Source organism: Andrena cerasifolii, chromosome 5 (assembly GCF_050908995.1).
Source record: "Andrena cerasifolii isolate SP2316 chromosome 5, iyAndCera1_principal, whole genome shotgun sequence".
Classification (NCBI taxonomy): domain Eukaryota; kingdom Metazoa; phylum Arthropoda; class Insecta; order Hymenoptera; family Andrenidae; genus Andrena; species Andrena cerasifolii.
In genome coordinates this window covers 2,097,023-2,108,157 of record NC_135122.1, presented here as the reverse complement: position 1 = coordinate 2,108,157, position 11,135 = coordinate 2,097,023, and the positions used below count along the sequence as shown (strand labels likewise).

General features: G+C 40.6%; 1 protein-coding gene across 1 annotated transcript; it reads left to right on the top strand.

Annotated features, from left to right (window-relative positions):
* The first annotated feature begins 3,044 nt into the window (after positions 1-3,044).
* On the top strand, positions 3,045-10,804 carry LOC143368771 (uncharacterized). Its single transcript, XM_076811830.1, has 5 exons — positions 3,045-3,196; positions 3,486-4,028; positions 4,711-4,848; positions 10,350-10,622; positions 10,724-10,804. Exons 2-5 carry the CDS (start codon positions 4,011-4,013, stop codon positions 10,802-10,804), a joined length of 510 nt encoding a protein of 169 aa, XP_076667945.1. The 5' UTR covers positions 3,045-3,196; positions 3,486-4,010.
* Positions 10,805-11,135: the final 331 nt, after the last annotated feature.

Below are 11,135 nucleotides of genomic sequence, written 5' to 3'. Positions count from 1 at the left end.
CTCGTAACGATACCCGTGTACGTGTGGCACAATACTAACGCAATCAAAATTTAAGATTTGTATTTTTGGTTTTATTTTCATGAAACTTCTACCAACATGTTTGTTAGAATCTCCTAATTAAAATGATACCAAATACAACATAAATCGGACAACTTTTACTTATCGTGAATACGAATCGTTTATATTTATATAATTATCCAAACCATATCGTGTTTGGTGTCATTTTAATCAGAAAATCCTCGCGAATATGTTGGTAAACAATTTATAAAAAAGAACCAAAAATAAAATACTTTTAATTGTGAACCTCGTTTGTATCGGTGTTGTCTCTCACCGATTTTCAATTTCGGATCGGGTTATACGATCGGCCCTAGAGCCATATTACACGCTTCACTGGTTCCAAGAGGGAACACTCCAACTAGGGGTGATATAAATTAACACCAATCATACATAGTCACAATTCTAAACCCTAATCGAGACTTTACCGCAGTTCCTATATTTTTAGAAGGTTGTCTACAGCCTCGAACGTAGGAGAAGAGAGCGAGTGGAAGAAAGGACTGCCGCTTGTCCCCATCTTTTTCATTCGCTGTCCTTTTCTGCGGCCGAAACATATTACCACTAAATATGTATTATTCAAATTATACCGTATTTGGTGTCATTTATCATTAGAGAAACATCACAAATGTTACGATGCTATATTCATGAAAATATTGTTATTGCATTACTGTGAATATCATTCTAATTTATCTTCGCGATACGAAGAAGGACGTGATACAAATGTTCTTCTTAGAAAACGTGATCCCCTCGTTACGAAAACCGAAGGACATGCACTTTTGGCCCGTTTTCTTTTCACACGCACACATCTGCACAACCGTCTCCGCTACTCGCAAGTGGAGGCAGCCATAAGCAGACATGCTGTGCTGCGATACGCGGCTGTGTGTGTGTGCAGGCACGCGTGCACTTGACCGCGTGTGAAAAAGAATACTTTTCGCATTTCAATCCTGGGTAATTCAACGCAAAATCGGACATTTTTCGGAGTACCATTTGGGATTTTTGTGAAACTTGCATATGTTGTAGTCTTTAGTGATACATAAATGTATTTCAAAGGATATTTTAAATTTTCAACATTGTGGAAATTGACTTTGTTTCCATTCAATTATAACTGTTGAACTAAGAGAAAGGTAAGAATGACCCGATATGAAAGTGTATAACTGTCAAGACAAATTCAACCATATGGTGTGCTATGACTTTCAAGGCTACCGAAGGTTATGAATGAAAGAAATAGATAGTTGTGCTGGATGGCGCAGCGTCACATTCAATTAATTTTCATGCCACCAATTCTAAAGTGTCCGCGTTTCTGAAAACATGACCATAAAGAGCACAAGTACGGCTGTATCCTCATTTTTTTCAAATTTTTAAATAGTGCCCTGCTAGTATAAAATTGCATTTGTTTAAAACAATTTCAGAAGGAATGGTCTAAAATTTGTTTTTTTTTTTAAGGAACATCATTTTTATTGGGTACTCTTACTTCCCCAGTGTAAGCACCCAAAAGCTCATTCTTACCTGTCTCTTTGTTCAACAGTTATAATTGAAAACAATCAATTTCCACAATCTTGAAAATTTTTAAACTTGCGTGGAATGACCCTGCTTGAATGTCTAGAATACTGTAGAGAGAGAGAGAGAGAGAGAGATGGTAATAATACAATTGAAATGGTACAACATTGTATATGACCAACAGGACCATATTTCTAATAAATTATACCCTGAAGAAATAAAAATATTGCCAAAAAAACATTTTGTCCTTTTGCGCATTCAGACAATACTCCGCAGAGAGGATAGACCGGCAATCCAAATCATTGTCATATTTTTAACGTTGTACCTCAATTCAACGAGGGGCTGCAGGGTGGTCTTTCGTTTTATGGAACGTTGTAAAATAATGAAGAAACGAAGGGTCCGAGAAACACGTGTCGTTTGCCTTTCGCGAAGTAAACCCTACTTGACCGCGCCGATGTTGTAGATCCGTCTGGTTCTCGTCCACGAGCACGCTTTCCAGCACATTACCCTGTCTCTTTAGATAACTTTTCGAAAGCGTGGAACTGACCTCGACTTTCGTTACCCTCGCACAAGGCGAGGCGATGGGGTGGTACGAAGAATTGTTTTCGATTTTTCGGCAAGGGCTGCCTGCCTGTAGCACAGATGGGCAAAATTTTTGCCTGTACGGCCCTTGGGGTCAGTTGGATTTTAGCTTGAGTCAGAACAAATATAATTAGTTTTCTTACGTCCGGATAGATGTTTGTGGTACTCAGGAATGCATGAAAAATTTCACGATCGATATTGCCAGGAAACGGGACCGATCGTTCTACGGGGACGTAGACGTTCTTTTTTCCCATTCAATGTGATCAAGATCTCGGTTACGTTTGTTTATTTTAGATAAAGTCAACCCTACACATCGGATACATAGCGAGAAATCGAAATACCATCCTGTGACACCTCAATAAAAGAATATACTGTTCTATTACAAAAACTAACTGGACCTTGACATCGCTTCCAGTACTTCATTCTTTAAAAAAAAGTTTGTACCATTATGTCGGATGGGACTGATACTAAACAGGAATATATTAAACAATTTTCACTTATTGGAGTAATTTGTAAGTAAGAAAAGATTAAAAAGGGGACAGTGTTACACGTATTCAATAAATTCTGTCTCATCGTCCCTCTAGGTATAGGTATTCAGCGAACGGTATTCTCCGATACTCGCGGTTACTTTGTCGCTGTCACTGGGTCGTAAAAGAGAAGGATAGAATGCAGGTCGTAGCAGTCGAGAAATAAAGCCAGCGCCTGGGCTGCTAACACAGATAGGGTAAATGTCCCAATTACTGCCAGTGTCCCTATTACTGCCACTTCATTTATTTTACTTAATAAACATGCAATGTATAATGAATAGTTTAAAAAATAATTTATCATAAAATTGGGACTGTTCTTCTTATTATTATAGTACATTCTTTATATTTCTATTCGTTATACATTACGTTTTTTTTTAAGTGAAATAAATAAAGTGGCAGTAATAAGGACACTGACAGTAAATGGGACATCTACCCTACACAGCATTGCCAGCGCAACGTTAAGGCAGCCACACACGGTCCAGTCGGCCTGTCAGGCTGACCGGATGGTGCATCCACACGCTCCGGCCGGCCTGACGGTATTTTAAATTTTTTAAATATTGTTTCCTGCGCTTCATCTTGATAAAACAGTATCATAATGGCTGGAAAAAATTTGTGTCCTTAAATCAAAAACTAGAAACTTGAAGCGTTAAAATGCTTTTTTAAAATACTTTTTGCGACTATTTTTCGCGGAGATACAGCCATTTCAAAATGACCAAATTTTTCGGCAAATTATAGTGTTCCTTTAATTTTGTCCACCAATGCATTTCCATTTTCAGTTTACTTTATAATTATTCACATTATTAACAACCATTATTCACATTCCAGTAGATACGGGTTTCCTAAAATATTCGAAACATTTTCATTGCCCGAAACGCCCAAGCTTCAACCTACTCGACACAGGGTAAGCAGGCCAGTAGCTGGACAGGGCCCAGCAGATGGACGAATCGTTGGTTAATCGTTAATATTGAAAGAACTAGAGTTTTAATCTATATTATTGTTTTTTTATTTTGTAGAAAAAACGTTTGTTGCTTTATAAAATATTAACGTTTCTATTTAATATGTTTTGCCTTTACGTAGTACAAAAGCAACATTACATTAACACTTTGTGTATGTGGGAGTTGTATTCCTTTATTATTAAGCGTGCGGTATAGTTTCTTATGCGGCACATAACTTCCATAATGGGTTCCGTCGGATACGACAAATTGGTCTAGGCCCCCTGCGGACTTTTCGCAAACTACGGCGACGAAGGGACTTTCCGAAGGGACTGACCGAGGAAAGTCAGTCTTCCAATTACCTCCACTCGTTGCGGGACTCGTCACTGGAAAATTGTTAAGCGTTTTAAAGTGATAAATGGACGATATGTCAAATGTAAGTAATAAAATTGTATAATATTAAACAGGGTGATTCTCCCGCCTCGCCGAGTTTCGTGGATTTCGATGCACAAAAATATGTTTGCGTATGTAATTCGCGGATAAATATAATATATACCTACATGTTCAAAATTACGTCAGTAGAAAAATAGGGTGACGTTCAGGGTTGCCACCTCTCCGGTTTTGCCCCGGAGACTCCGGGTTTCGAAGCAAATCTCCGGGCTCTGGTTTTACTGAGGAAATCTCCGGGTTGTAGAAAAAAAATGAGATAATAAGAAAATGTGGTATTATACAATGGTATCAATTTTACTTATAAATTCTGAATTGTTTGAGCTTAAAATAATCGCACATCTGTTTTCCGGATATTCGAGAAAAAAACTTTTTTTGCTTTTTCCATTTCCGGGTTTATATTGGAATCTCCGGGTTGGAATGTGAGACACTCCGGGATTTCTATGGTGATAAGTTGGCAACCCTGGTTACGTTACGGATGAATTACCTCTATTCGCACACCACGTTTCATAATTTTTTGAATTTCCGGGTTGCCGAACGTTCCTTGTTAGCGAGACGCGGCTTATAATAGACGGCATCGCCGTTGAGGACTTCAGCGACAGAATCACCCTGTATGTTCATAGAATCTTACTATTTTCAATAAAATAATACATTCATTATATCATTTCCAGTTACAGGATGCACTTGTCCATGCGGGACCGTCCAGCGCGCTGGAAGAAAAACCCCGGAAGAAGGAGGAAGAGAAGAAGCAGGAAGGAGAAGTGGGAGCGCCCGCAACATCGGGAGACGGCGATAAAAAATGGAAAAAAGTAAGTAATTATGCGCAATACTAAATACTATATTCTTTTGTTCGTAATAATGTACTTTTGCCCGGTCGAAAGAAGATCCCTAGCAGGCGGTCTCGGGCGTTGCAGTCCGTCGCTGTGACGATTGGTCGCGAGTCACCTATTTGGGTACACTTTTAAAGACGGGGCACACGTATTTTGGTTATTGTCTGCAGTAGGCACCAGGGGGACCAAGCTGTCTTTGTTTGGCTGAAGTTTTCCCGTTTAGTTAGCACCGCATTGGTAGGAGGCGCTAGGTACATCACACACACATACCTACGTGTATCAGTGAGCACGACACACAACCTTTCGACGTTGGTGAAATGTTACCATGACGACCGTCGTCATTTAGAAATGTTTGGCGCAGACACGAGGAAGTGTCCTCACTTTCCCTGGTGTACCCTTTCTAAGGCCGTCTGACCATGGATTGTCGCGTCAGTGACGCGTATGCAGCAGATAGAAGGATAAACATTGAAATTGAATATTTCTTCTTTTCTTAGGAAAAGAAAATATATTCAATTTCTTTGTATATCCTTCTATCTGCTGCATACGTGTCGCTGGCGCGACAATCCGTGGACAGGTTTAAAGTAAACGGTGCATTACACGTATACACATACACATACGTCCCGATTCACACCAATTCACACATTCACAGTTTAGTACGCACCTCATTGGTAGGAGGCGCTACAAACTCTGCTTCAACTTTCGTAAGAGGGAAGCTTGGCCTCCCTGGTAGGCACATACGTTGTCGCACCGCGCGATGAAGAGACCGAATAAAACACATCGAAATCGAATGGAATAGAGCGATCTGACCGACGAGCGCCAAAGCAATTGCGTAGGCATCTCAGACGGTTCACCATTAATATATAATAACATAAAAATTTCCTTATTTTTCACAATACATTCAGGAAAGTATTATCATTGGTTTGGTTAGATTTTTCTGATTAAAATAAGCCCAAACGCAATCTCGCACAGATTATTTGAAAAATAAGGAAATTTTTATGTTATTATATATTAATGGTTAACCGTCTGAGATGCCTACTCTATTGCTTTGGCGCTCGTCGGTCAGATCGCTCTATTCCACCCGATCTCGATGTGTTTTGTTCGCTCTCTTCGTCGCGCGATGCGACAACGTATGTGCCTACTTCAGCCAATAACCAAAATACGTGTGCCGCGTCTTTAAAAGTGTGCCCAAATAGGTGATTTGACCAATCGTCATAGCGACGGACTGTATCGCCCGAGCCCGCCTCTTGGGGATCTTCTTTCGGCCGGGTAATAGTACAACTCGTTGCTTCGCAAGCAGGTCGTTAAAACCAATAGGTCGGTGGGTGACAAAAGCTGAAGGTTTATATATCCTTAGAAATTACTGCAGTTCCCCCACCACTTCGTTGGCTCCCGACCTAACAAGGAAATGTCGCTATCCGCGCCGTACCCAAGCGCAAGTTTGCCGAATAAGAAATCAGCTGGTCAGGTTTGACGCCTCTACCTGTTGCAGAGCATAAAGTCTGGCAACGTTGTGCTCGGATTTGACTATTGCCAATTTTTCAAATTTTGCATTTTTAGAAAAGCATAATATGTAAAACAGAAGAGATCGGCTCGAAAGCCAGCCATTAAGAGGGGACCGAGAAGGAAAGAATTATGTATATCATTTATATCAAGACCAGTGATAAGATTTTACCCTTCTGTCTCCTGTTGAATCATAATTAGTATCTTATTATTCATTTAAGTACATATATATGTATTTTCATTGCTACCAAATAGTCTGTGAGCCGATATAATAGTGTTTCGAGCCGATCGCGTCCGAGTTTTGCCGAGCCGATCTGAAATCAAATTGCCCGCTCATGGCGGCTATGCTTGCAGCCCGAAACGAGTCTCGGGATCCCGAAAACTTCGGGTTCTCGAGCAATACGAAAGTAACGGGATCCCGCCCGGTCTCGCCCGAAAGTTTCCGGCCCATCCCGAGCCCGAAACGTCGGGTACCCCCACACCCCTGGCTGTCAGCGTCGGCTGGACAGCGGAGAGCCCCGAGCTTCGAAAACTTTCGGATGGTCTCTTTCAAATGAACGTGGCAAAGAGCTATTGGGAATTTCCCGGCCCAGGTAAGCGAGCCGCGCGCTCCGCTTTTATGATCGGTTTACCACTCACACCCCAGATCACTGTAATGAGGTTTGCAAACAATATCGACTCGTCTCGTACCCGTCTCAATTTCAAAATTTTCAGCTAAGACAGGGTTGATCGTGGCGCTATACCCCTGCACAGTGGTCCAGGAGCACCCAAAAAGTGGCCAAAATTCAAGATTTCATCAGATATTTATGAAACTTATATATTTAGGTGTTTTCGAGGTCGCTGATGACTAATCCGACGTTAAAAACCTAAAATTCAAAATCGCATATTGAGTACAGTTGCTATAAAATTTAAAAAATAGGATTTTTTAATAGGAACGTCTGTAGTTTACCTACAATATCTGCAGTGTCTAGAGCTTATCACGAGAAGGTTGCAGTGCCATTCTAGGCTCCATAATTACCATTTCTGGTAATTTCGGGCACTTTATTAGAGTGGGTCCCCTTTTCTCTCGCTACTAGAAAAGTGAGTTTCATTGTCATTAATGACTATCTCAGATAGACTGTCAGTCAGTTTCTGTCAGTTCTTCTGCCAGTTCCACTTCTTCTAAATACGCAAAAGTATGTAGAAGATCTGTGTGCGTGTCATTATTATCGTTATCGCTATCGCTATCATTATCGACATGAGAAGTAGTATGGCTGCTCGCATTTACTTCAGGAGCAGCTAACAAATGTGTTACTTCTTGAGGAATAGATTGGAATTTCTTCTTTCTTAAACGTGAGTTGAGATTGAGACTGGATATTATAATATCTGATGTATCCATTAATCTATAAAATACGTCTGTCAATGTTATTGCATTTGTATTTTCTGAACATACGTAAAGAAGAAAAGGAAAAGAAGTGTACAGAAATGTTATGTATCGTATGTAACGAAATATAAAATTTCTACATTCCGTCTCATCGGCCCGAAAGTTGCAGGAACGTATTGCTGACAGTTTTCACATAAAAATGAGTCCAAACACGGTATAAATCGGATTATTAATTAATTAATTAAACAATGATGAACGTACGAATGGGAAAAGAATGAGTGGGGCAAGAGGGGTAAAGTAATGACATGCGTTGCGGTGCGCATAGCATAGAATATGTGTACGTAAAGCGTCAAAGATAGCTGCGTTGATATACATATTTGAAGAATATGAATAATACTATATTATATACAATAAAATACCGTGCTACTACTACAACTACATCTCAAACTGTGACTTCATACAAATCTGTACCATGACACATAACTTACCTTTCTCAACGCTTTGTATTTTTGGACAAACGCTTTGCAGATAACGTAGGCTGCTTCACTTTTGCATCACCCTTCGAATAGCGTCTATTTATTGCATCTGTGGCTTCATTCTTTGATTCCATGGCAATGGAATGATCACACACACTTATCAACACTACAGTGACGAACCACGCGGAAATGGAACAATTCACAAATTATGAATATTTCATATATCAATATCCGCGCATCAAATAAAAGCCCGGTTGCTATCTGCGTCTCCACTGTAGTGCAAACGACAAGAAACTGATCAGCTAGCGTTGTCGCTGCATTGGTTACAGATGCTGAGAGGCTAAACAGAAGCGTGTGAGAAAGGGACGGATATACGCGTGCTGTTCCTCTCTTTCTCATTAGGATTGGTGGTATGCTGATACATTTACGTAGAGTATGCACTTCCGGAAATACTGTTTGGTGCACAGGAATGTGCACAGGAAAGAATTTTTGATTTTCCTTGTGCATATATACTTTTGACGTATCACCGACTTTATTACCGAAGAATTCATATTTCGTTCTACCATTATTCTTTCCCATTTGCCTGACGATGAAGGACCACCCCGCAAGTATGCGCGGGGACGCGCCGCGTTTTCAAACCTTTGCTCATTCAAACTTTTACGCGGGCCGATGAGGCCCCGCTCGGTCCTAGGTGCGAGTAAAATACAAAATCTTGAAGGAGTGAGAAAGGCAGTTTGGGCCTTGTCCACCCTTGAGAGTCGCAAAGGCTCGATCGTCAGAAAAAAAGCGACTGCTAAGCAGTAAAGATCGTAAGTACCTTCGCGCTTACTAACCCTGTCTTTTTCACTATATGTGCCGGTTATTCTGAAAGTGGGCCACGTCCAAATTTTTCGTTTGTTACATTTCACTTATTTTTTATGTATTCTATCAACGTGATATATGATAAACGTAAAGTTCAATTTCTTTTCTTTTTAAATTTCGACCGACGCCACTTTCATAATAACTGACATACTTCTACATTTTATTTCCAAACCAAGACTGTATTTAGACATATTCCGGGTAAAGTTTCCGATTACCGTCATAGTGTTGTTGTGATTTTTTGTGCAAAATCTGTTGTGTGAACTGTGATTGTTTGAGTGTCCGCGTGTTCTCAAGCTGCGTATCGCCATTGCGAGGCTGCCTCGCATGGCACACCTCGCGGAGTGGACAGTCTGGAGACTACCTCGACCATCATTACTTTACGACGCATCAGCTGTCGATTTTTCGACGTTTTCAAAGGTGCCTCGCGGCCCCAAGATCAAAAATCTCATGGCTCCGGCGACGCAAATATCATGCTGGAGGTAGCGCGAGACTATCATACGAGCCTGCCTCGCAAAGTGATCATGATCGACGTAGTCTCCAGACTCTCCACTCCGCGAAGCGTGCCTCGCGCGGCAGCCTCGCAATGTCGATACGCAGCTTCCCGCTCAGAGATTCGTGCATTCATTCCCACGTAGAATAAGAAAGTTATGTTACAGTTTACCCGCGAAATGTCTAGAAAGAGTATATACATTCGTGTGCTATGGGCTTCCTTTAGTTGAAACTAAAGGCAAGTGACGAAAATTAAAGTTTTTAAACATCAGAAGTGGAAAAATCGAAAATTTTAAAATCACAAATGTTGGAAATTTAAAAATTCAAATATTTTGAAGCTTGATAACTTCACAATTACAAGTTTTGGAAATGTTTGAATTTCAAAGCTCCGTACTTGGAAATTGCAGCATTGAGAAATCTGAAGACTCTCCTCATCCGCTAAATCTTGCCTAAAGGAAGCCTATATTGTACCCAAATGTACTAACTTGATAAACGTGTACTCTTCTCAGAGTTTCGCAAAATGTAATCTAATTACAAATCATAAATTACGAAATGTAATTGTGTGATTGATTACACATTATTTTCTGCAATCCTTTTTAGATAGTTGACAAAATTGTGGTCAACTACCTAAATTAACGATTACAGAAAATAATGTGTAATCAATCACACAATTACGTAAATTGTAATTTGTAATTAGTTTACATTTTGGCCAACTATGGCTCTTCTACTACACTGTCAAATTCATTTTAATTACGTTCAATAGTTTCACTGATTCTTCGACTCTTTTTTAGATGTCTGGAAAAGAAAGTAAGGAAAGGACTCCGTCTCTGAGACGGAGACAACAGCCTCCGTCCCCAAGACGGGATTGCGGCAGCCGGCAGACTCCGTCCCCGAGACGGAATCGCAGCAGCCGGCAGACTCCGTACCCGAGACGGGATCGCAGCAGCCGGCAGACTCCGTCGTCGCAACGGAGTCCGTCCAGCAGCCGAACTCCGTCGTCGGGACGGAGTAGCCGAGAAATAGCGGCGGCTTATCGGCAACTCGCGTTGCGGTTGAAGAAGGAGGTATGTAGATACGTAGGCGATACATTCTCCCGAAAGTGTGAAAACGTTTACACATTATTACAGTAATTGACGTAAGATTTATTTTTCATATTACAGAACAGGGAGATGAGGAGGAAGCTGAGAAAATCAGAATATGGAAGAGGAGGAAGAGGTGGGAGAGGAGGAAGAGGAGGAAGCGGTAGGAGAGGAGGAAACGGTAGGAGAGGAGGAAGAGGAGGCAGAGGAGGAAGAGGAGGAGCAGGATGTATAATATATAATTTTTATAATTAAATTTAAAAATAAATAATTTTTTCTCATATTTTTAGTCGAAAGCCTTTCATCCGTCGACTATGAATAATTTTCTCGTATTTATTAGTACTTTAGTTGCGAATCATATATTTAGTCGAGAAAGTACGAATAAACACGAGAAAATTATTCATGGCCGACAATTGAATTCCCCACGTTTCAAATAAAAATTGGCTCGGGTTATAAGGCTCATATCTGGTATTTTGCCATATAATTGAGGCAGTAAGA